The 25,455-nt window shown below is 42.5% G+C and overlaps 1 protein-coding gene across 4 annotated transcripts in view; it reads left to right on the top strand.

Annotated features, from left to right (window-relative positions):
- Prkn (parkin RBR E3 ubiquitin protein ligase) overlaps positions 1-25,455 on the top strand; it is a 1,198,654-nt gene that overhangs the window by 776,641 nt on the left and 396,558 nt on the right. For 3 of the 4 annotated variants that reach the window (XM_060373144.1, XM_060373145.1, XM_060373146.1), the window contains one exon: positions 20,263-20,399. In XM_060373144.1, coding sequence (XP_060229127.1) covers positions 20,263-20,399 — 137 coding nt within the window. Of the gene's footprint in view, positions 1-20,227; positions 20,400-25,455 lie in introns of all 4 variants that reach the window. The other variant, XR_009587862.1, reaches the window with a different exon arrangement.

Genomic DNA, 25,455 nt, shown 5'->3' on the forward strand with positions numbered 1-25,455 from the left:
CAAGCCATGATTAAGACAATCCACCCCATTCAATTTCATTTCTACTTAAATTTACTGCACACAAGGCTAGCCAGTGGAGGTCCCTCAAGAGCAGAAAAGCACTGGGGTTCTAACAGTCAGGAACTTCCATGGAGCCTGCAATCTCCCTGCTGTCGGCCTACAGCAAGGTGGTCCCTCAGACACAGTGCAGGACAGTGATATTTTTTCCTGCTGTCACTTCATGTTGAAGTTGAGTTGGAGATGTAAGAGAGAGCAGATGATCTATAAGCAGCTGACATGTCACATGTACTTAGAAATACATCTGAAGCAAATAACAGCTTCATATCCGGTAAGCATCATTTTGACGGAGGCTGTGCCTCAAGTGAAGCTTTTCTGTTTACTCCACCATGTCTGGAGCTAAGGCTGTGAGTGGACGTTAATGGCTGCCTGTATGTTTCTCTGACCATTTGACTCTCATGGTTAAAGCTAGGTACAAAGGAGCCTCTTAGCAACTCTGTCTTTGGAATTCCAGCATCGTACTGTCATTATGGCAGAGCCAATGTTTCCTGCTGTCGGGGTCTTTGTAAAGTGAATGAGCTGGATCCTGGAGACTAGCCAGTGTCTGGCTTTGCTGTGGCCTGGGAACACAGTCACAGGAGCTTTGGCAACTTTGTCAGGATTTTCCAGGCTGCTTTTCTTTGATCTCTTTAATGTGTTAGATACTACTAGGAATCTGTGGGCAAAGCAAGAACAGAAATTGCATTTATTCTGCAGGCAACAGACAAATGTTTAAGATTGGCATTTGTTATTGCATAGATTATTGCAGTCTTATAATAGTCAAGACACAGAATGGACCGAAGTCTCCATGGATGGATGGCTAAAGTGGGAAAATACATAGCAGGACACTATGAAGGCTTGGGAGAGCTAGTCCTGCAATTTGTAGCAATACAGGCAACACTGGAGGGATAACTCAGGCATAGCAAAGGAAATACCACAAAATCTCTCTTAAACATGTGGACTCTGGAAAAAGACATGCTCATAGGGAGAGCAGAAGGGTGGCAACCAGGGGATAGAGAAGATATGGCTCAGAGTGTATAAAATGTGAATTAGACAGGAATAATAAATTCAAGAGCTCTCTCATACACCATGGTGACTATAGTTACTGAAAATAGGATATGCTGGAAAGCTGGCAGTTAAACAGATTTTTAAGTCTTATTGCTATAAAAGGAGATAAGGACTATGTGAGGTCATGAATATGCTAATTAACTTGATTCAGCAGTTCCACGGTATATACACATCTCAAAATGTCATATTGAACATCGTAAACAGATATGATTTTTATTTACCAACCTTAAACATTATTAAAAGAATAAGTATAGTAAATATTTTTTTAAAAGATTAAAGTAACAGGAGAAAATTACTTGGGTCAAGAATCAGTGTCCCCATGACCCTTTGCCACTAGTGTAACAAAGCCATTGACACCGGGGGAATGGGTCTGTGGACAGATGTCATGTCTACTCTCAGCAAAACTGGTGACAAGTCCCCACAGCTCATGTGGAAAGTCCCTCCTTACTCGACCCTAGAAGACGAGGTAAGGTGCAGCAGCCTGTGTCATGGCTGCGAAGGACAAGGAGGAGCCTACAGTGGCAGCAAACAGGTGACTAGTCGGGTCAGAGCAGGTCACCTTCGTCCTTATGTTCCTGACCCTTGCCTTTGTCCACAGGGAAATCACTTTTCCTGAGTCCAAAGTACTTCAAAACAATCTCATCTGCATGGCTTTTGAGATAACTCCCCCCCACCCCCCATCTATAGTTATTATGACAAGATGTGGGAAGAAACGTGGAGGTGTTAAGGAGCCCCTCTTTCTGGAGCTGGAAAGTTGTTATTTATCTGGAAACAGTTCAGCCATACAACATATGTGAGTCAGGATATTGCATAATATCCATGTGGTCACCATCCAAACTTACTTCTTACTCCCCACACACCCCCGGTGTGCACCAGGCTGCCCCACCGTTGCAGGTTCTACCCTATCTTGATGGGTAGGATACTCAAAATCAAATATCAGCTTGGTGTGATTTAGAATCACCATGGAAACGAACCTCCGGGCATCCCCAGAATGAATGAAAAGGAAAAGCTAGCCATCCATCACTCCCTGCCGCATGAATATAGATGTAATGTAAGTGGATGTCTCATGCCCCACCACCATGCTGTCTCCACCATGACAGACCGGCCCCCTCCGACTGCGAGATAAAATAAACTCTTCCTTCCTTAAGGATTTTGTCACAGCATCATGAAAAGCAGCTAACACACGAAGCCATATCAGCACACTTGAAGTGAAAGCAAGGCCACACTATGTCGCTCACACAGGCCCACGAGGGGGTGCAGGTGAGAGGGGAGCAGATGTCTTCCCTTCTGGAGCGTCCTCTTTCACTCGCGCATCTCTGCACGACTTTGTCTTCCCCGCCCCCTCCATGCAGCCACCCCTTCATGCCCCTGTGTTTAATGGGTGCTGTCAGGAAGGCTACCAAGCAAATATGTTTAGTGTCTTTGGGAATGGAAGTTATGAGTTAAGGCTTCTGCCAGATTCAATCTTGGCCTGGGCATGATTGGAAAATGTGTGTTGGGGCCATCTGTCTAGAACTGACTGGGTGGAACACGGAGACTCACCACGTCTGGGACAGGGTGGCAATCACATTTCATGGAAGAAAAATGGCAGTGAGCAAAACATGGGTGCAGACACCCACAAATTGAACTGTTAGGAGCCTTCACTCTCACATTTGTACAGTAATGGGTTTTCTGCAAGAATGAGCAGGATTGCCTTATTTTTTTTCCTTGCATTCTCAGTGTGTAGGTCTGCGTTTATTTAAATACATGCAGACGTTGTGGGCTCTACACAGCTTCACCCAAATGTTCCTTATCCAAATGGAGTAAATTTTTAGATTTTCACTTTCCAAGTTAAAATTTTATTTTAATTTGGTTTTCTCTTCTTTTAAAATTTACTTGAAATATGATTTTTGCTACCATTTAAGTCATTCCATTCGTTTTTCTCTTACTCCTTCTGTTGAGTTTCGGAGCGATGGCATGGGTCACTCAGCGCTACCATGTTTTGAAGTAGACACAATGGTAATGATAGCAACTTTGGTGCTATGTGCCTCCTCCCTCGCAGATTGCCAGAAAGCTTTTACATCAATCATTTGGCCCACACTCTCCCCAGAGTGCTCTGGGGAGCACAGCCCGAGGCTAGAATGAATAGTTCTGACACTGTTTGGGCACTGAAAGCCCAGGGTGGCTAGGGAGAAAAATAAAGAGGAATTAAGGCAAGGAGAAATGCTAAGCAATCACATGCATTCCTGCTGGCTGCAGCTTCAGGGGAGGGAGAGAGGCACAGCTGGCCTCTTAGCAGGGCGTGTGTGTGGCACGTGGTAAGGGAAATGTGCAAAGGAAAAGACTGCACTGTAGTTCACTTACAAAGAAGAGAAAGGAGAAATTTCCAACCCCCTCCCCCCGTCATTGCTGTCTGGTTGGCATGTGCCCCTGAGAGGCTGACACCCCACATGTCAGGCAGCAGCACCCTAGTCCTTTGCAAAGATGAAGGAGACAAGGTCCCACCGAGGCCATGACAGTTCACTCCAGCTTACAAGGCAGGTGAGAGCACAGTCCCTGCCGGACTGGGCTTCAGAGGTGCTGTGGTACACTTCCTGGAGAAACATGTTCTTACTCTGCATACAGAGGACAGCAACAGACCAGAGAAGCCATGCCACCCAAGTCTAGCTGGTTGAAGCAACGCTTCTACTGGAGTTCCTTACAGGTATAAGACGAATGTGGGACCCTCCTGGAGTGAGAGCTGGGGTTCACATATAGAAATACAGTGAGGAGTTCCTTGCAGGCACATGCAGGGATGGGTTCTTGCAGCAGTGAGTATGTGTGGAGGCAGGGAGAGAGACTCCCAGCAGCATGAATGAACGGTAAATTCTATTTTATGTAATTGCAATTGAGTACATTATAGTATCATGTATATTCTTGTCCAGAATTGAACATCACCACTTCAGCTTGTAATTTACACATCTGAAGACTAGAGGAGCCATCCAGACAGGCATCTGGTTCCCTGATGGTCAAACTCTTTCTGCCCCCTTTCCTCATCTGTCTGCTGCTGAGTGACATTCATTAAAGCTGACCCTGTTGTGAGTCATTGTTTAGGAAAGCATGCTGATGGTCGGTGGCAGGGGGAATCCTGGAAGGTATTCCTTATTCCTGAATAACAGTTAATTCAACGGTGACCTGAGTATAACCCCTCTGTATACTCCTCAGCAAATGCTACGCCAAGCAAGTCCAAGCCCCCCTCCACATCACAGGAAAATATTGAGAGTTTCATTATTTCCATCAAATGCAAAGTTTCATCCCATTTATCCAATTGATAGAAATAAATTCATGGTTCTTTTTTTTTTCTTTCCTAAGCTGAAAAGGGGAAAAATATCTTCACCTTCGAGAATCAGTACTAAAATCCTATACACGTGTATAGGATGGGGCATGGGGACTTTTATTGTTGTCGATTTATTTGTTGATTGTTGAGACTCGTCTTGGTCTCAGCAATGTACTCTCCCCTAAACATACCCAGGCCTTGCATTGTGATCAAAGGCACAATGAATAATGGCTTATCAAGCTGACAGCTGAGTAGTTGTTACATAATTCATTTCACGATTTTCTGTTGGCAGATAGAGGAGGTCCTACCCATAGTTTATAAGAGAGCTATGTACAGACAGATAAGAAAGTTAAATTCCTAGAGCAACAGAACCAAAAAAATCTGGGCACAGGGGTCTGTTCTGAGACTGATACTCCAACCAAGGACCATTCATGGAGATAACCTAGAACTCCTGCACAGATGTAGCCCATGGCAGCACAGTGTCCAAGTGGGTTCCCTAGTAATGGTAACAGGAACTGTCTCTGACATGAACTCAGTGGCTGGTTCTTTGATCACCTCCCCCTGAGTGGGGAGCAGCCTTACCAAGCCACAGAGAAGGACAATGCAGTCAGTCCTGATGAGACCTGATAGGCTAGGGTCAGATGGAAGGGGAGGAGGATTTCCCCTATCAGTGGACTGGAGACGGGGCATGGGTGGAGAAAAGGGAGGGAGGGCAGGATTAGGAGGGGATGAGGGAGGGAGGATACAAAGTGAATAAATTGTAATAAATAAAAAAAAATTTAAAAAAAGAAACTTAAATCCCAGATAGTAGAAAAACATTTACTTCTCAGTGCAACTATCTTCAAAAATATATGGTTTGTGTCTGTTTAGGTGGTTCTTTTGGTCATTTGGCATGGCCTGGTGAAGACTAACAAACTTTATTCCATTCTTCTAGTACCTACAATAATTGTCTTTACTAGTGTTCCAAGATGGATGTGTAAACTCCTGCTGCCGGGCGCAACTTCCAAAGCATGGGGAAGAGATGCTCTGGAAGGGCCAAGCCCCCTTTTCTCCCCCTTCTCCCCCTTCTTTCTCTTTTCCCTTTCTCCCCCTTCTCCCCCTCTCCTGCACCTTAGGCTCACAGGTCAGTGTTTAGTCAGATGACCCTTCTCTAAAAAAGAGTAGGAAATTGTTTTCACCTTGTATGACCTGTGCTCTGTGAAAACTCAGGATACTAATACTAAAAATGAGAAGAAATAAATATTAGGGAGTGGTTAGCATTCGCAGTTCCACATATAAACAAGCAGTTCTCAACAGAAATGTTAATACTCAAACAACTTTAAAAACAAACTCACTAGTTGTTTTATAGAACGCAAAATAAGATATTTCTCAACTGACAAAAATGAAGCAGAAAGGAAATAGCCAAGGCTGCAGGGATGGATTTCTCCAGTGCACTGTTTTGAGGGTACGAAACAGTACTAATTAGAACACTTTGACACTATCCAGGAAGATAAGCACACAGTCCCTCTTTCTTAAAAATGATGCTCCTGCTTCCTGCAGATACAGTTCAGATGGGGTAACAAGCTGCTCAATGCGATAGTATCTGTGGTGCTGAAAGCTTGCATTGAAAAAGGTGTTCTTTATTTTGGCATATGTTAGATACTTTCCTCTAGCCATTTACTTCTGTGTAGATATTAGTAAGGATGACAAATATGTACTGGCTTGAAAGGCAGACAGACCAACAGCACAGCCTAATTCAGATATGCTCTTAAAAGTTATCTTCATGTTGCTCTTAGTGGAGAGGAGTGTTGATAACCACACAGAAGAAAAGTGGCTGTATTTAAGGGTTAGAAATTAAACATTTATTTTGGCTATATGTATATATTTCATGTGTGTAAGTACATGTACTCCTGCCATGGTATGTGTGTGAAAGTCAGAGGACAATCTCAGATGACAAGAGATGGTCTCAACTCCCAAATTCTTTAAGATAGAGTCTGTTGTTCCCAACAGTATGCTCCAGACTTGCTGGCCAGTGAGCCCCCTGGGATTCCCCTCCTGTTTCTGCCTCCCATCTCACCGTAGGAGCACTGGAACGTGGTTATGGGACCTGAACTTAGGTTTGCATCCTGGTGTGACATGCATTTGATCCACTGAGTAATCTCCCCAACCCTGTAATTCTTTATGATCATTATTTTATTTGAAGCCCTGGTTCAATACCCAGTGCACACATACCCAAAAAGTTAATATTTAAGACAATGAAATGTCTTTAATTTTGCCATCATTGAATGCTACTAACATTTAGTGGATTGGGGAGGAAACAGTCTCTTTGGGTTACACTTCCACAGCACTGTTCATCACTGAAGGAAGTCAGGCCAGGAACCTGGAGGCAGGAGCTGATGCAGAGGCTGTGGAGGCATCTTGTTTGCTGACCTTCTTCCCCTGGCTTGCTCAACCTGCTTGCTTTCTTTCTGCCTTTCTTCTTTCCTTCCCTCCTTTCTTCCTTCCTTCTTTCCTTTACTTTTTCCTTTCTTTCTTCCTATTCTTTCTTTCTTTTGATTTGTTTTTAATTTATTCACTTTACATTCTTATCATAGCCCCTTCCTTCATCTCCTCCCACCCCCTTCCTCACTCTTCCCCTATCCTCCTCACCTAGTCCTCAGAAAGGGGATTTCTCCTTTCTTACCAACTGGCCACAGACCGTCAAGCCTCTTCAGGACTGCCTGCATCCTCTCCCTCTGTGGCCTGACAAGGTTGCCCCTCCAGGGAGAAGTGATTGAGGAGCATGCACCAGAGTCCATGTCAGAGACAGCCTCTGGTCCCCTTACTAGGAACCCACATGGAGACTGAGCTTACCAATTGGCTACATCTGCTCAGGGTGCCTAGGTCCTCTCTAAGCATGGTAGGTACATCAGTCTCCACAGTCCCTCCCCTCCCCAGGCTCACATTTGTTGGCTCTGTTGGGTTTTTGTGTGTGTGTGTGTGTGCGTGGAACTCCTGTCTTCTCTGGGTTCTTCCATTCTTCAAATCGTCTACAAGAGTCCCAGCACTCTGCCCAAAGTTTGGCTGTGAGCCCCAGCATCTGCTTTGATCTGATGCTGTGTGGAGTCTTTCAGAGGACATCTAAGGTAGGCTCCCGTCCTGTTCCCTCTTTTCAACCACTTTGCTGATGGGAATGCAAACGTGTACAACCACTTTGGAAATCAATCTGGTGCTTTCTCAGAAAGTTGGGAACAGCTCTACCTAAAGACCCAGGAGTGGATATATACCACTCCAGGGTATATACCCAAAAGATGTTCTACCATACAACAAGGACATCTGCTCAACTATGTTCATAGTGGCTTTATTAGTAATAGCCAGAAACTGGAAACAACCTAGATATCCTTCAGCCAAAGAATGGATAAAGAAACTGGTACATCTACACAACGGAGTACTGTTCAGCTATTAAAAACAAGGACATCATGCAGTTTGCAAGTGAATGGATGGATCTGGAGAAGATCATCCTGAGTGAGGTATCCCAGACCCAGAAAGACATGCATGGCATATACTCACGCATAAGCAGGTATTAGCCATACAATACAGGATAACCATACTACAATCCACAGACGTAAAGAAGATAAATAACAAGGAGGACCCTAGGAAGGATGCTTAATTCTCATTCAGAAGGGCAAATAGAATAGAAATCTGCCTGCTTTCTTATAGATCCTGGGACCACCTGCTCAAGGGTAGAACTACCCACAGTGGACTGGGGCCTCCCGATCAACCACTAATTAAGAAAATGCCTTACACCAGATCTTATGGAGACATCTCCTCAATGATGCTTCCTCCCAGTTTGTGTCGGATTGACATAAGACCAGCCAGCACGTTTTGGGAGTGATGTATATGCTCCTTCTGGAGGCCATGACATAGTAGGATCTTAAATAAGAGTTACCTTTTGTATATGGTAGCAGCAAAGCATTGGTTCTATAAGCTTCAAGTGAGGATGGTGTGTGCTTTTCTGAGTCGAAGCCGATCAAGTCTTCATATCTAACAGCTCTCTGGAGATTGACATATCTGTGCTGCTCCTGTTTTATAGAATAGGGATCTGGCCAGATCAGATCCTCTCCCCTCTTGGCCCTCCACCTTCAACTGCGTACATATGAGCAGACCCTCAAATCTTTGTATGAGTTTACTCGTCTTCAGTTCACACGTGAACTTCTTGGGTTTGTGTTGTATGTGATACTGAATTCGATTGGTTTTGGTTTTTAGGGAACTATTTCAGGTTGCTGTTTATTGAATTTCCAGCTGTAAACAAAACAAAATAAAAACTGAAGACTGGAATTGGAAGAATAACTTTATAATGCCCCACAATTCTTCAGTGACATTGGCAGTTGGGTGCCGACTCCTCAGAGTCAGCTGGTACCTCAGAGATGTCATTATACCTTCTCCTTTTGAGACATTTCCATTGCAGAGCTGGTTTACAGGGTCTATGGTCCTTCAGAGGATTCTTCTCTTTAGACTACTCTGCTTACTGCTGAGGCCCTGGTTCTTCATGCTGCTTTGACAGAAAGACCGAAAGAGCCTGCATCCCATTAGAATTCACTCACTTTTTTTAAGGATGAATGCAAGAGCAATATGAAATCATCTGTGCGGGGTTCTTGTGAGCCAGCAGAAATAGATGTATCTTTTTAAACCACTCTGTGGCTGTAATAATTTTTTGTGTTAAAGAGCTCCTAACATCCACAGCCACTGGACTGGTTCTGAGCACATTAATTTTTCCTGTCTGGAGATCTGGGGATACACTAGAACAATTGATTTCTCAGTGGGGTTCTTATCTAAACAAGATCTGTCTTCATATCTTTCTCAATTTAGCAGAATGCTTTTGCAGTAGATATGGGCATTATCTGCTTCTAGCTGTTCTTCACAGAGGAAAAAAACAAAGACAAGTTATGTGCATGAGTTAGTGTGTATTACAGGCGGCACCTCCAACAGCTAAATCGCTGCACCACACAACGGCTCTATGCAAATGGTATGCTCCAGAAACGATTTTATGTTAAATCTAGCTTGAGCTTTTTAAAGCTATATATATTGACGGTCTCCGTAGAATGTCCTCTGAGAGTGTAGCCACAAAGAAGTTGGGTGTGCAGACATGTAATTTTGAAAACCCTTGAAATAATTATTTCAATTGGAGACAGGAGGTTTGTTAGACTCCTCAGCACTGTAGCATAATACCTGAACAAGACAGACTGGGGGAGATGTTTACTTTGGTTCCTAGCTCCTGAGGTTCGCTTCGTCATGGAGGGTTAGGGCATGGCATCTCACTTCATGGTGGTCAGATATCAGACAAAGAGGACACCTGGGATCGCTGGCTTCACCTTTTGTTCTCTCCAGGGACCCTCATGTGGGATGCTGCCCCCGATGCTCAGGGTGGGCCATGCTCTCTTTTCAATGCTGGCTGGGGAAGCCCTCAAAGTGTCTAGGTGTTCCTTGGTCCAGTCAAGCTGGCAGTCAGGACTGACAGTCACAGAAAGCATTATCACAATTTCTTTTGAGATACATTTTTTTCCTTCACATTCAGAAACAGTGGAGTTTTTAGTTTCATCATTACATCCTACAGTTATTTCACTATGATTTACCTGTTAGTCACAATTATTTACCAGTGTCTGTGTGGTTGTATAAAAGATATAGTAAGGAAAGCTTGGGTGTTAGTAATGAGTTATGTTACCATAATAAGTAAATATTAAATAAAAGCTAAATTGTATGCTTTACATTTGACTTGATACAAAGTAAGAATGTTATTTTATTGTTTCTAATATCAACAGTCATATTGTAACATTTATATTCTAATACAGCAAAGCAAATGGGTTATGTTTGAGTTTAGCCTGTCACTTATATTTGAAATACATAAGCTATGCTCACATCAGATAAATCTCTTCCAAGATTGAAACCATCTGAGGGAAATTAATAATCCATAATTCCTTCTCTGTCCAAGGCTTCATATTGTTATTCTACAAGGACTATTTATTGACAGCGACTCTACATATCATCAGTTCAACCACACTGGAGGTATTATACGAGCCCAAAATATAGACCCAAGGGTATGACTTATGGAAAATAGGGAAGCAATATCTAAACTTATGTTCTCCTGTGTGTGTGTGTGTGTGAGTGTGTTTTGTGTGTCTATATGTATATCTGTGTGTGTCTCTGTGTGTGTCTGGTATCTGTGTATGTGTGTTTCTGTGTGAGTGAACATGTGTTTGTGTGTATATGTCTGTGTGTTTGTATGTGTGTCTGTATGCATCTGTGTGTGTCTGTGTCTGTGTCTGTATGTGTCTGTGTTTGAATGTGTATGTCTCTCTCTCTGTGTCTGTGTATATGTGTCTCAGTGTGAATGTCTGTGTGTGTCTATATATGTATGTGTGTGTCTGTATGTGTGTGTATCTGTGTATATGTGTGTATATTTCTGGGTGTGTCTCTGTGTTTCTCTGTGTATATGTGTGTCTGAGTGTGTATTTGTGTCTCTGTGTGTGAATGTGTGTGTCTATGTGTTTTTGTGTGTATATGTCTTTATGTGTTTCTGTAGGTATGTCTGGGTGATGTCTGTGTGTGTCTGTATATGTATGTGTGTCTGTATATGACTCTGTGTGTGTCTTTATGTGTGTCTGTATGTGTATGTGTCTCTGTGTGTGCACCTATGCACATGCACACTCATGTGAGTGCAGGCACCTTTGTATGTATAGATGTATGTATGCATGTGTTCACATGGAGGCCTGAGAACAGCCTAGGCTGTCTTTCTTCAGATGTCATCAACCGAGGTTTTTTGAATCAGGGTCTCTCATTGGCCCAGGTAAGCCATGCCAAGCTGGCTGGCCAGTGACACCCACCATGTCCCTGGGTCGCTACCTACCTAGAACTGGGATTGTGAATGAGGTCACCATGCTTTTGTTGTTGTTGTTTCTGGGGATTGAACTCAGATTCTCATATATAATTGCAAAAAATAAATAAATAAAGCACTTTCCTAATGGAGCTATCTCCAAGCCATTCAGTCTCACCTTTGGTTTGTGGGGCATTCAGGACCTTGGTGACATGGAAGCAAATCACATGGTCACCAATGCTATTCTACACTGAGCATTTCCACCCATTTTTCTCTAGCATTTTGGTCAATTCATGGGTTCTCGTCTGTAGCTAGAGGCCAGAGTTTAGTTTCTCTTCCTTTGGAGACATCCTCTGCCTCAGCCGCACTGGGCTGAGTTGCCTGTGATTATTTGTCCTGGCACCAGACCAGCCCCCGTGAGGGCAGTGGTGATGTCTTTTCCTTGTAGTCCCAGGAGCAGGTGCTTGGTGGCCTAAAAGCTTGTGTGTGGCCATTTAGGTGGGCCAGTCTGATGTTGGTGCTTAGACCAGGTAGAGACATAGTAAAATGCTAAGCTGAAAATGATAACAGTGCTTTGGAGCTGTAGGCATTTCAGCAAAAGGAAAAAAAAAAAAAAAAAAAAAAAAGGAGTGGGAGGGAGAATATGGACAGAGCTTCCGGAAAAGCCTGGGCTTGAGCTAACACTGAAATTTCTCAAAAAATGAAAAATGGAGAGATCTCACACATAGCAATCAGAGGTGAAGGGAAAATGCGGACGGGTTTAGCCTGAGTGGAACCCAGGGTGGGTGAATGGAGAAGGAGAAATATGGGTCTAGCTTATGCACAGATGGAAAGACAGGATGACCTGAGCCCAAACACTCTGTCAGAGGCCGGCTAAGTAGCAAAGCTGTGCTGACTGGAGGGGGTAAGAACTGAGCGGGGCTGATCCGGCTGGAGGCAGGTGATGAGGGTTTGACGTTGGAAGCAGAGGAAGCAGAGACTGGCTGGGTGCTCACGGAGGCATGGGCCCAGGTGATGCGGGGTTCTAGCTGTTGTACTACATCGAGGCTTTGTAAGTCCAAACTCCCCTACTCCAGATGGCATCACTTTTTTCTTCCCTTGAATCTCTCATCAGCTATTTCATAGCTCCAATTTTGTTGGCACTCTCAAATTTATCGAATACATCCCAGGGGGCAGGGGACGTCTGAAATAGAAAAGGTGATCACCCATTACTTGAACTTATCCTGTTTCTCTTCATGACAACACACAGTGTAAGTTAGCACATCAACAGCAGTGTACTTAATTTGATGGTAGAATTTTAAATAAACCCCTGGGTAGTCGTGAGAAAATGCCACAGGGTATATAATGCCAAGCTCCTGCCTGGGAATAAACTGCACATTAACTTCAGTGTCATAGGCAAGGGAGGAGGGGATCAAACTTTAGAACAAATGCTGAGGCTGGAAATTCTCTTGAACTTAATAACGTTTCGTGCCACAGATGGGAAATAGAATCATCGAATAAAGATTTAAGATGAAAAAGCACTTGTACGAAGGGAGATTTCTCTGCTTGGGTACAGAGTGCTTCCCAAAGGCTTGGCCTCCAGCCGGGCACTGCGCACAGGAGGTGGCTGTGAAAGGGCGGGCTAGTGAGAGGAAGCTGGGAAACTTGAAATGTGTCCTTAATGGTGATCTTGGGAACTTCCTTTCCTCTTTTTACTTCCTGATTGCCATGAGGCCAACAGGCTTCATAGGCCACATTGTACTTCAATGTTGTGCTACCTAAAGCTCAAAGTAACATAGCTACTCAGCCATGGATTCAAACCTCAGAAACTGTAAACCCTGATATTCTTTCTTCTTTATAAGTTTACCTTTGGTGTTTGTTATAGTAAGACTGATAACAATGATAAAAAGGTTATAGTTTCCTAATTATTCCTAACATCTTTATACTATCCTTTTGGGTACAACATTACGACTATCCTTTATTAAAAAAATATTTTGTTTGTTCTGTGTCTTCTCTATGTGTGACCCAATTGCACTGTGGCATGCCTAGTCTTAGGACTTTTTCTGTCAACCCCAAAGATAGGCCAGCTGTCTCTAAACTTATCCTTTTGATCACTCATACCACATTCAAAGACAATTACTTATTTGCTTCCAGCCCTTTAAGACTATGGTTGCTGAGGAGACAGACCATCATCATTCACTTTTAATGTTCCAAAGACAGTAATACTTGGCATGTAGTGGCTGTTCTACAGTACTGGAAGAATGATGAATAAACTTTATAGATATAAGGAGCTTGTGCCTTGGGTTCTTTGTCTATATTGAAATACTGTAGTTTCTGCAGGTTAGATGAGAGTGACAAAACAATTGTGTGTGAGTGTTTATGTGTGTGTGTGTGTGTGTGTGTGTGTGTGTGTGTGTGTGAGACAAATTGGACTAGGTAAAGCAAGCAGTCAGAGTGCGATCAGAAAGCAGGGAGAAACTGGAAGGGATACTTAATGAGTTTCACAGGGTCCACAGGGGCCTTAATAGGACTATGGTTCCAAGCAGACTAATGGGCAAAGGAACTTTCTTTGGGCTTTTTAGCTTGGCTGCTGGAAGGACTTTTGAAGGTCATTCAACTGTTGAAGCTTATTTTAATTCCTGAAAGTTGCATCTATCAATTAGTGTCTTGGATCAAGAGGCTCTCTAGTGATGGGGACAGCTCACTTGGATAACTCAAATAATGAACTCCTGTGAAACACATGTGTCAACATGCCCTCTCCAGCTTTTCAGGGCGCTGGCACAGTGTTGGAGATTTCTTTGTCAGTGGTGCATTTAGGAAGTTGGCAGGTGATTTTGCTGAATCCAGAAAACTAAGATTCCTTTGATTTCTGATATCTCAGTTGTTTCCTGTTTTATAAGTAAAGTTTAACTAAAGGAGATTTAAGTAACAGTTAAGAGGATAAATCCAGTTATTTAAGGGGGCAAGGGTTGCCTTTTCTCTCCTCTAATTATTTTTATCTAATCAAATACTTTACAAAATTCGCAGTTCTTCATGAACTGAGAGATGTAAAAGATGGTCGACTGGGGTGTCACATCTATGTAACTGCTACCCAAACTAAAAATGTCATAGAAACAGCACATGCATTTTCAAGGGTCAAGTGTTGGCTAAATTGAAAGATTCTGTCCCACAAGGGAGAAAAGTTTGTTTACTTTTATTTCCCGAAGGATTTCATGCTTACATTTTTTAAATTCTAATTTACTGTGCTTTTCAGGTGATTATGCTATATATTTCAGATACTACACATGAGCATATATAGATTTATATGCAGCTGTACTATGCATGAGGCAAGTGAAGAGATAAGCAACATCAAATCACACCACAGGTGAGTGGCTGAAAAACCATCTTGCACAGTTTCCATGGTTCAGGAAATTGAGAAGACTTGGCAAGATGATTCTTGCCCTCAGTACCGTGTGAAGTTATAGTCAAGATGCCAGCCTTGTTGAGAGTCACCTCTAGACTTGCTGTGGTTTGGAAGATCTACTTTAGAGATGGTTCATGTGTATTACAGCACAGGCATTGTTGGCCGAGAGGCCCTGGTGCTTGCTACATGGAGTGTTCCATCAGGCTAGGGTATCGCCACCACCTCTGATGCTTGTTTTCCTCAAAACCTGAAATGAAGGGGTAGAGAGCAGGCAGCAGCTGGCCATGTTTCTGAGAGCATGAAGTCATATGCTCTTTTGTTCACTTTTCTTGTTTAATGGACAACAGCTCATTCACTGTGGAGTAATGGAGTTAGGGGTGGATCTTGCAAAGGTACCATAGAGACTGTTTACCACAGAGGCTGCTGAGATTTTCTACAACTCTAATAAAACCTAAAGTATTCGGCCAGATATTAAAATTGTTTTTGTCCCTCCCCTGGCTACTCTACAAGACTGAATGTCCTTAAGTCTTTGCACTTAACTTTATTGTTTCACACCTTCAAGATTTTAGGATATTGCTTTTCAATGTACATACCCTGAGAACCTGGAACCATAGCCTGTGCTTCAACAGGATGAGTGAAGTTCCAGGACCCAGGCAGATGAAGAGAGGGAGAGGGGATGTGGCAATGACCAGATGGACGAAATTTAACTGTATATGTTATAGATAACATATACACTAATGCCATTTTTTGTAGATCCTCCTGAACAGGGTTTCCAGTTGTTGGATACCATGCCACAATAGCCTGCCTTGTCTAATATATGGAGTGGCTTGCCTTTTTGCTTTATTGCATCTCCTATAGTTGTGTGAACAAATGGTCTGTACATCAGTCCTTTAGCAAAACAGGGAATCATTGCTTGCAAATAACTCCTCAGTAATGTCAAATAACATGTTTGCAATTATTTTTACACAAGATTGAGAACTTTATTTAACCTTTAATTAACTACTCCATAACCTGGCTCAGTGGGGTAAAATCATTCTAGATTGATCGAGTGACATTTATATATAATTTGATCAAAGGGCACAGAAGAACATCAGGAGGAACAAAAGACCCATGAGAAATAAGTCCCACAGGTCCTCCTCAAAAATGTTATCACATCCATCTTTTTGTTCCCATTGTTCAGTCCAGCTGCTAGAATTGTGGGTCAGAATTCTGAAAATGACCTCCAAGAAATCTTCAATACTTTCAGTTTCTCTCTTTCCAATTTTTTCTCATTAAAACACAACCCTCTCACTTGTTCAGAGACTGTCTTCACCTGTTTGGACTGTCATATCAAAAGACTGAAACCAGGTAGTTTATGAGCAACAGGAATTTATTTCTTAAAGTTTTAGATGCTATAAGGTCTGAGGTCTAAGATCAAGGTACTGGAAGTTTTGGTGTCTGTTGAAAATGTGCTTACCGGTTCCTAGACAGTGTTTTTCTGTCCTCTCATAGTGGAAGAAATGAGGGAACTCTGAGGTCCTCTTCACAACTGTACTAACCTCATTTATGAGTTCTCTAGAACCTATTAATTTCTCCAAACCTTGCCTCCTCATATGGTGTCTTTAGGGGCAATGACTCAGTATCTGAAGTTTAAGGAGACACAAATATGCAGAACACAGGAAAACCATTAGTGAGTGTCACAGTCAAGAGAACATATGTTGGGATTGTCTCCCTGAGTCATCCCACACTCCTGTGCAAGCTTTGCACTGTCTTCCTACATTTCATCTCTTCTCTTTTTTCCTTGTGTTTCATGGAGGTCATATTGAATGCTCACCTAGTTCTCATAAGTACTAGTATCTTAGTTACTTTTCTATTGTTGTGATAAAATTGCCATGACCAAGACAACTTATATAGAAAGAAGCCCTTAATTGGGCTCATGGTTCCAGAAGGTTAGACTTAATGATAGCAAAGCAAAGCCATGACACCAGGAAATGCACACAGGAAACAGAGAGAGCTCACTCATAGCCTGCCCCCAGGGATGCACTTATTCCAAAAGGCCACACCTCCTAATCCTTCCCAATGAGTTTTACTAACAAGGAACCAAGCATTCAAAGACATGAGCCTATGGGGGTGAGGGGGCATTCTCATTCAAACCACCACAACTCAGAATGTCTTAGTAAGAGATCAGCAATTACTTCATGGTTTTATAAAAAATTTAAACTTGCTGGTAATTCTCTGTCAAATGCAATTATATTTATACAACCTGTATGTATATCATCATTGATAGATGGGTAGATAGAGTGTCCAACAGATTCAGTGAACTGCCTTTATATGTATGTATCTCAACTTGTCCATTTTTGTGTCTATAGCTAACAATATTTCCATATCTGTGCATTTATATTAATTGACCATGTACAACAGACAATGAAAATTCTGGAACGACTCATCTATCACTTTGACTTCTTGCGGTTTGGATATTTCATTCTTTTCCCAAGAGAACAATTGCAAGCACTTGTGTTTTCTCCTCCTGCTGATAGGCCAGTTTCCCATGCTTGTTCTCCATACCCTGTGCCCATGTGGTGGCTTTAACTTCCAGAGAGAGAAATAGTCCTCATTTCTGACGCTGGCCACATCTGTGTTTCTTAGACTCTGCCCCCTTCACTTCTCATTGTATACCTGCTTTTCTTATTTTTATTCACGGATGTTCTTTAAAGCCCTGTCTGAAGTCTATAGTAATACTGAAAGCTGTCTGATGCCAGCTGCTGTAATAAGCATCCCCTGTGGTCTCACATGCTGGTGACTGCACTTGTGGAGCCTTGGCTGCTGCTGCTCTCTCCTTGCCATTCCCACTGTAGAGAGAAGCACTATGACGTGACGTGCACCAGTACAGACGGGGCTGTTTGATGCCAAGAGACCTCTTCCCAGCCCCATGCATGGCAAGAGCTCTTTCTCTTCTTGGTAATTAGGATTAACTGCAGTAGCAAATTTCCCTTTCACCTCTGTCTCAATTCAAAGAGCATAAGTGGCCCAGGAAGGATATGCCTCCCTGAGCTTCACCATGTCCTGCTTTCTTCTGTGAGGTTACAGTGGTATAGGCCATTAATGTGCCCTTTACTTCAGATGATGTGTCCTTTCAGGCCCTAACCTTGGGCCTCTAAAACCTTCTATAATGCATGGGACTCTGAATCTTTGTAGCATTTGTCTCATCTAATGGTTTCCTATGTATTTTCCATCTCTTGTTAATCTGTTTTCAAAACCATGGTGTCATTAATAAAGTAGAACCAGCACATGATCTGTGGATTGGATAGATGGCCTCTATGCCTTTGGACGACATTGTAACTGAAGGAGAAGCAATAAAGCTGGTAACTGGATGCTGCCACCTACCCAACATGAGCAATCTCTTCCTCTGCTTCTTTTCCTATAGGGAAGGAAAAGAACCCACGTGCATGAGTACTGGAGAGATGGTTAAGAACACTTACTGTGGATCAAGGTTTGGTTCTCAGCATTAAACCACCTATACTCAGGGATCCAATGACCTCTTCTGACCTTCTCCAGCTCTTGCAGGCATATGCTACACATACATACACTCAGGCACACACACATACACATAAACAAATAAAAGTTTAAGATGAACCTATGTGCTGAGACATTGGGATGGCAGAAGTGGGTGGATTGGTTTGATTTTACAGATTGTTATTTGCTTTCTAGAGTCACCTTTAAACACACCTTTTAGGCTTATTATCTTCAGGAAACTTACACATATCCTAACCGTCTCACCAATGTTTGCTGGTGATAATAGCAGGTTAGCAGCCTAAGGCTTGGACTACCATAACATTGCCACAATCATAGCTAAGAACATCTCTCTCATTGCCTTTCTGTGCAGATGAAGGTAAAACATAGCTGCTACATCATATTCAGTGTGTATACATATGTATGGGTAGGTCAAGTCAGAGATAAGAAAGCACTATATATTATAGTGGTCAGAAGGAAAGCTGTTGGAAGGAAAAGGGTTGAAAGTTCAAAGCAGTTAACTAAGGCCCTGGAAGTAGGAATCAAACCCCTGAAGTGTGTTCATCATGACACTCAGACGCACCCATTCAAGGGACTGGCTCAGAGAAAGCAGGCTGTGGTGCTAACACAGCAGGGGATGTTTTTCCACTTTCTGTGTTAGGTGCCACTTTGAAATAAGTGAGATAACAGAATTATCTAAACCTTGTAGTTGTTAAGAAATTATCTGCTATAATGCTAATATTTAATCTTGGCTTTTCTAGGGAAAGGGCTTTAAAAAAAAGATTTCATAACTGCTAAGAAAAAGATTTCGTAACTGCTAAGAAGCGGGTGTGAATGAACATGTTTGTATTCTGTCCTTGCCTAGGCAAAAGACTTTTCTAAACTGACGGCTAGGCGATTTCACTATTAAATTGGGAAGGATCTCAAATTAATATCATCAATTTGTCTCCTTCTTCACATAAGCACATGTGGATCATTTGCCAGCAAAACGATATGACTCTTCAGGAGATTTATTTTCTTATAAACTTTAAAACTATATTCGTTGCTTCTGTGTTGGTGTCTTAGAATATCATGACCAAGAACAACATAAGGATGATAGAGTTTATTTTTGGCTTATGGTTTCATAGGATTAGAGTACATCATCCTGGGAAAGGCATGGTGGGGAAACAGGTGCAGAAGGCTGGATGATCACATTTTCGTCTATTCATTAGGAAGGGTAAGATAGAGACCATGACGTGAGTGGAAGCTATATGTCCTCAAAGCCCACCTGCACTGACATATTCCCCCAGCAAGGTTCCGCCTCCTAAAGGTTCTGTAAACCCGCCACCAAACAGTGCCACTGAGTGGGAACCAAGTGTTTCAATACATGAGCCTATGGGGGGGGGCATTTGTCATTCCAATCACTACATAAGGTAATCCAAAACATTTCAGGATTTGTATATATTAATTTATTACAAATTTTATAACCATAACTTCAGAAATTGAATGTTTTCCTAAGATGAAGGTTATAGAACAGATAAAATTCTTATACTAGAAAAATCCAACTGGCCAATCTCTTGCTTCTAAATTTCACTTGTTTATTTGTTTGTTTGTTCATTCACTGGGGTAATGGGGTTGGCTGTTGAGCATAGCTCCTTTGGTGCAATGGTCATTTTCCTTTTGACTTTGGTAAGCTATGACTTTACATATTTTTATACTTAAATTCAAAAGATGATATACAAGCTTACAAAGTCCGCTTCTGTGGGAACATAGTGTAATGTAAAGGCAGTATCCATTGCAAGGAGGGCACAGTGGAAAAGGAGGAAGAACATGTCTGTGCTATGTGGTCAGAGTATAGTCAGGGGTGGGTCAGTGGAAGTAGATACTAATGGTATCTACTCTATGAATGTGAGGAGTGATCAGGGCTGACACAGCAAAAGATGATGTAAGTCTCAGGTGTAAACACCTGATCGATAAACCTACTGACTTTAAATATAAATCAGCACAATTAATGTTCTATACAGCTCATGGAGTGCCTTCCGTATTTAAGATATGGCCTTACAATAGATGAGTTCAAGGTTAGACAGCCCTAGTATTGGCACAGAGCATGCGCAAAGTAACCCACTGTTATGGAATTCTCTCCACCCAGGAGGTCCCATATAAACGGCTTCCTTGTCTGTGCAGGAGCCCCGTCCTGGTCTTCCAGTGTAACCACCGCCACGTGATCTGCTTGGACTGCTTCCACCTGTACTGTGTCACAAGACTCAACGATCGGCAGTTTGTCCAGGATGCTCAGCTTGGCTACTCCCTGCCGTGTGTGGGTAAGACAGCCTTTTAGTCTTTCCTATCTCTTGATATTAATTGATAGCAGAAGAACTGCTGATGTAAACGGTTTGAGATATGCCTAACCCTGGTTCAAGAGCTGAAGGTTTAAACGTGTCATCGTCTAGTAAGAAACTGGAGACACAAGCTCCGGGGAACTGTGTCACACTAGAATATGGGTGCTTAGCTTAAAGGTGTTGAAAATAAACTCAAATACTCTTCATTCGAGATAAACGTCTGTGAGTTTGGCTGACAATTTCAGGTTTATTACTGTGAGTATGGAGCTGTTGCATCCAGATGTTCCAGTAGAACAGCCTTTCACCGGTGGATTTGATTTTGAGTATCTCCTCATACGCTTCTTGTCTAAACATCCATTACAATGTCTGCTCTGTCCTTTGTCGATTTTTAAAGTGGGCTACTTGTCACTTTGTTGTTGATCTGTAGGTTTCTGAGTGGGAGGGATGGCCCAGTGGTAAGGGTGCTGGCTGCCTAAGCCTGATGACTTGAGTTTCATCCCAGAACCCATAATGGTAGGAGAGGACCTTCAAGTTGTCCTCTGACCTGCAGACCCTCAGCCATGACACACACATGCACATACAAACATACACAATAATAATAAATAAAATTTTAAGATATTATATATATTAGATTTTATGATCTATTTTTAATATCTATCCCCTCTATAATCGATCTGTTTACCAATAATTTTGACAAAGTCTAATTTATTGACATCTTTTGTTACTTTGGTGTTAAATGTTACTCATCGTCATATCTGAGATATGATATCCTTGGATAGCTGACCCCTTACAGTAGTCACTGATGCATTCTGAGTTATTTCTGTGTATTTACCATGGTGTGTGTCCCCAAATCACTACCAATATGACTATAACGAGATTGAACGATTGAACGTGCCCTGATGACTTGAGTGTTGTCACCAGACATGTAGACACTCTGTGACACTTGACTCTGTGCTTGAGATTGAGCTTTGGTTTCTTTCTGTTTTCATCCTTAGTTAGAATCACAGCAAACACGTCTATGCCTCTAAATGACACAGATCCAAACAGAAGAGGCTAATTGCAGTGTTGACTCTGTGAGTCACGCTGTTCATTCTTTTTATTTTTATTTTCCAATAAAGAGATGCTTTATCATGGTTTGCATATATGTGTGTAAATACATGGATTAAAGCTCACTGAAACATACCATGTTTTCATATTTTTAACAATGACATCAAAACCCAGAGAACCGTTTGTGGATTTCTGAGTTTATATATTGGGGGATGGGTTAAGCAGTGCACAGGTGCCACGGTGTCCATGTGGAAGTCGGAGGACAATGTGAAGGGGTGACTTCTCTCCCTCCACCATGTGGGTTGCAGGGATTTCAAGTGCTTTCACAGACCGAGTTACTTACTGAGCCCAGTATCATTACTGAAGTAGTTTGTTACTGGTAAATCATTCTCATCACTAAATCACAGACTGTAGAAATATTTCTAAGACCTTTTTCATACTCCAGATATATTTAGAGATTTGTTCACTTTTGTATATTCCTTAAATACCAGCTTTTAATTGTAGGAAAGTTGGGAACCAAACAAAAGTAAAGAAGCAAATTATAGTGGGACCCGTGGACCTTCTACAGGTGCGGTGCAGCAGGGTGCTGTGTTCTTAGGATTCTCGCACAGTGGCAGGATCGGCCACTGTGTCAGCTCTGGTTCCCACCACTGGGAACTGTGTTTGGAGGACAGAGTCTGAGCACTTACCTGGAGTGCTCCTTCCCTGGGTTTCTTCTTATCTCAGCCTAGCTGAGAAGGAAAAAAAAAAAAAAAAAAAAAAAAAAAAAAAAAAAAAAAAGGGCTAAAGCGTCACTGAACCGCATTCTGTGCATATACTCTATTTTCCCTTATTGTCAAACACTTGGTTTTCTTTCCTTTTTATTACGAATATTGCTGTGACTAACTGACTAATGTGGACATAGGTTTTCCTACTGCTATCAGAATATCCCTGAAATAAATTATTTGTACGAGGGGTTACTGTGTCAAAGGGTCAGAGGTAAAATATGTGTCTATTTCACTGTTCCCTATTTCCCCTCCCAGAAGCTTCAGACAGGCTCTCTGCCGCCTCCCCTGAGGGGCTGGAGAAGCTGAGGAAGTTTTCTAATCGTGTAGGTCAGAGCTTCCTCACTCTTCCTCTTTGGTCTAGTTTCAACCTTTTCATGTGTCTAAGATCTTCATTTCTTCTTTATTTGAAAACTGAGAGGTGGGCTAAATGAATGTGTCCCCTGAGGTGTTTTCGACATAGCATGAGGCTGATGGCCCCATAGCATCACCGCAGGCCTGCAAAGTTAGATCACTGCTATTTTTATAAGACTGCATTTAGATTAGCCTCAGTGTCGCTGATATTTTCACAGATACTGAAGAACCGCACTGAGGAAAGCTCTGCCTGGCCATGCATTGAGCTGTGCTCTGTAGGCTCTGGCTGTGTTCTAAAAGCTTGTTTGATGATTACCTACCTTCTTTTTTAACTAATTGTGTCAATGAGGTTGAGGGCCGTGGGGCTGTATACCCTGGCATTTGACTTCTTGTTTCAACAGTGAGTGAGGTGGACATTAATGAACTCCAAATTCTCTGCTCCATCACCTTCTTTCATGGTGTCCCAAGTGTCCATGTCAGCTACTTAAACACAGTACTCACAAACTTGCTTTGTATTTGAAAACTGTCTTCCTTCTGTTGAGAACTTACTTTACCTGGCCCCATGTTTGTCTGACCCACCACTGAGGAAGAATGAGGGAACTACCCACAAGCTGAGACCGTCAGCGGCAGCACACCTAGCTGTGGTAAACAGTCAGTTAGCTGTGGTAAACACTCTGCTCGGCACAGTCCATTCGGATGCTCACCGCCTTGTCTCTTTGGCACCGTTTCCACGTGTGTTTCCACATGTCTCTCATAAACACTTACTCATAAAAAGCTCAGCTCACTGAGCAGCAGTGTCTGTTACCATGCATCATCTCTACTTTTTAAAAACTTGACTTCGATGCTTTTTACTCATGTTTTCCCATATTATTGTGAAAGAGATTCGAGTCTCACTAAATGTTTGTTTTTTTTTTCATTGTGTGAAAATTTTGTTCAAGAGAGGCATCCTTTGCACATACTGCTTGCTTGGTTTTAAACTGTCATGCCTGGTGTAATGATTCCTTGTTTGCCACTTCATCAGTGAACTACACACTCCTTCTAGGGTTCTTAGTTAAGGATGGTGCTACCTGGATCCTTAGTCTTGCTATTTTCTCTTATGCTCATTGACTTGGCTGGCATTAGAGACGATCCACTGCTAAATCAGTTCTTTAAATCAGCTCAGTGGTTTATGCATAAGCTGAAGCACATTGTGAGGCCCAGGGATAAAATCAGGCCATCCTGCCAGAGTGCGTACCAGTTAACATTTCCTGTTGCTATGTCAAAATACTTGATAATAGCAATTTAGGGGAAAAAATATGTATTTGTTTATTTTTAGCTCACAATTTGAGGGGACAGTCCATCACAGTAAGAAGGCATGGAGTCAGTACTTTGAGACAAGTGTTCACCTTACGTCTGCAATCAGGAAGCAAAGAGTAGTGAAGGGTAATGCTTAGCTTTCCCCTTTGTACTGAGTCCAGGTCTCCAAAGCATGGAATGGGCCTTCACACCTTAGTCAAACCTTTCTGTAAACATCATCATCGACACACCCAGTGACTCTTTGTTTCCATGGTGATTGTAGATGCAGTCAAGTAGGTGGTGAAGATTAATGATCACAGGTCGTATGGTTTCTGTCGCACTGGAAGCTAATGTGGCTGAGACTTCAACTGTGGGTATCTAGTGCCACAGTCTACCTGTGCCGCCACTGCTCCAATGACTAGCTTCTTGCTAGTACCAGGTAGCAAACCCAGATGCCCATTTCAGTCACGTGGGTCTTTATAGCTTCCCGCACCCTGGCCACACTTGAGTGCAAGTAATTGATAGGCTCTCAGGAAAGGCACCAGCATTTAGTATACGGTAGGCAACAGGAATGTGGAGGGGAGGCCATGGCAACCATGAGTGTAAAGGCTTCTGCTCAGTCTTTAATACACTAGCCAGCACAGGCTAGTAAATGTTATTGGAGTTAAAAAAAAAATGAGATTGTCAAACACAAGTAAAACAGCCTGTTTCTAGACCATGAGACAGACTTGTACATAAAAATAGAGGCTTTCAGGGAAAGTGCATAGTGCCTCTGAAGTATCTTCTGTCTTTCTGCTGTACCGTAGGTTATTAACATTGCATGCTGGGAACTACTTTGAAACGTCAATAGACCCTCCCAATATACTCTCAAAGATGGGCACTCACTGAGGTGGTGGAGCTTCAGAATCTAGAATGATGTGTTTTAGAACTCACGTGATGAAGATTGTGAGTGGCACGTGCATGACTCATCTGTCCTGAGCCCAGACAACATGGGTGTCTTGTACTCCTGGGGTTCCATTGGAATGGCATCCATCTTCCCCATGGCATGCCCTGGACATCGCCATGATTAACAAGTGCATTTCAGTTGGTGTTGCTATCTTGTTATGGTTTGTCTTCTGCTTTCCTCGTCCTTGGTCACTTTGCATATAATTTGTGCACTCAGACTTTTTATCACAATGACAAATTACCCAAGAAAAGCAACTTCAGGGAAGAAGGATTTATTTCTCACTGTTTCAGAATTTCAGTCCTGTAAGAAATGAATCCTCCGGCCAGTTCTCAGTCTGAGGTGTGCTCAGTGTTTTCTTTTAATCTAGAAGCATGTAGTAGTAAAAAGGGGGAATAGTCTCCCTTCTATGACTAAAGCTACCCCCAAAACTCAGTGGCGTGGCATGGCCAAAGTTCCCTTTCACTCTGCCATGTGGGTTGCTGTGGGGCCTCTATTCTATAGTATTACTCAGAGACCCACTGCTGATTTCTGCTATCTCCTGGTTCTTCCCCAAATGCCTACTGAGTCATGGGGCAGTTGGCATAGGAGTACTGCCATGGGCAGGGTCCTGCCATGGACTCCAGCACTTCTTCTCATGTTTCTTACAGAACAA

This window comes from Meriones unguiculatus, chromosome 20 (genome assembly GCF_030254825.1).
Source record: "Meriones unguiculatus strain TT.TT164.6M chromosome 20, Bangor_MerUng_6.1, whole genome shotgun sequence".
Taxonomy (NCBI): domain Eukaryota; kingdom Metazoa; phylum Chordata; class Mammalia; order Rodentia; family Muridae; genus Meriones; species Meriones unguiculatus.